Genomic DNA, 231 nt, shown 5'->3' with positions numbered 1-231 from the left:
GGGGGAGCAGCCCTATCCCTTTGCCCCCCCGTTTCCCCCCATAGCTTCCTCTCCTGAGCAACGGGGATGAAGAAGCCAAAAGCCCTACCTGTGCTTGACCGTGCTTTCGGTCGCGATTTACACCCGAACCCGGTAGGCGATCCTCCTAAGAGGCTACTGGGGGGAAAAAGTCCAGAGCCATATTCTGGGACATACGGGGGGGAGGTAGTGATGGGGGGATGGGCGGAGGAG

The 231-nt window shown here is 60.2% G+C and overlaps 1 protein-coding gene across 1 annotated transcript in view; it reads right to left on the bottom strand.

Annotated features, from left to right (window-relative positions):
- Positions 1–88: 88 nt before the first annotated feature.
- The window catches only part of LOC104076926 (GATA-binding factor 3-like), a gene marked incomplete at both ends in the record, with an annotated part of 520 nt that continues 377 nt past the window's right edge, over positions 89–231 (bottom strand). Inside the window, 1 exon segment of the mRNA XM_009577957.1 lies at positions 89–229. Coding sequence (XP_009576252.1) covers positions 89–229 — 141 coding nt within the window.

Source organism: Fulmarus glacialis, unplaced genomic scaffold, assembly GCF_000690835.1.
Source record: "Fulmarus glacialis isolate BGI_N327 unplaced genomic scaffold, ASM69083v1 scaffold24605, whole genome shotgun sequence".
Taxonomy (NCBI): domain Eukaryota; kingdom Metazoa; phylum Chordata; class Aves; order Procellariiformes; family Procellariidae; genus Fulmarus; species Fulmarus glacialis.
The sequence above is the reverse complement of the archived record's forward strand: the minus strand, read 5'-3'. Positions and strand labels throughout refer to the sequence as shown.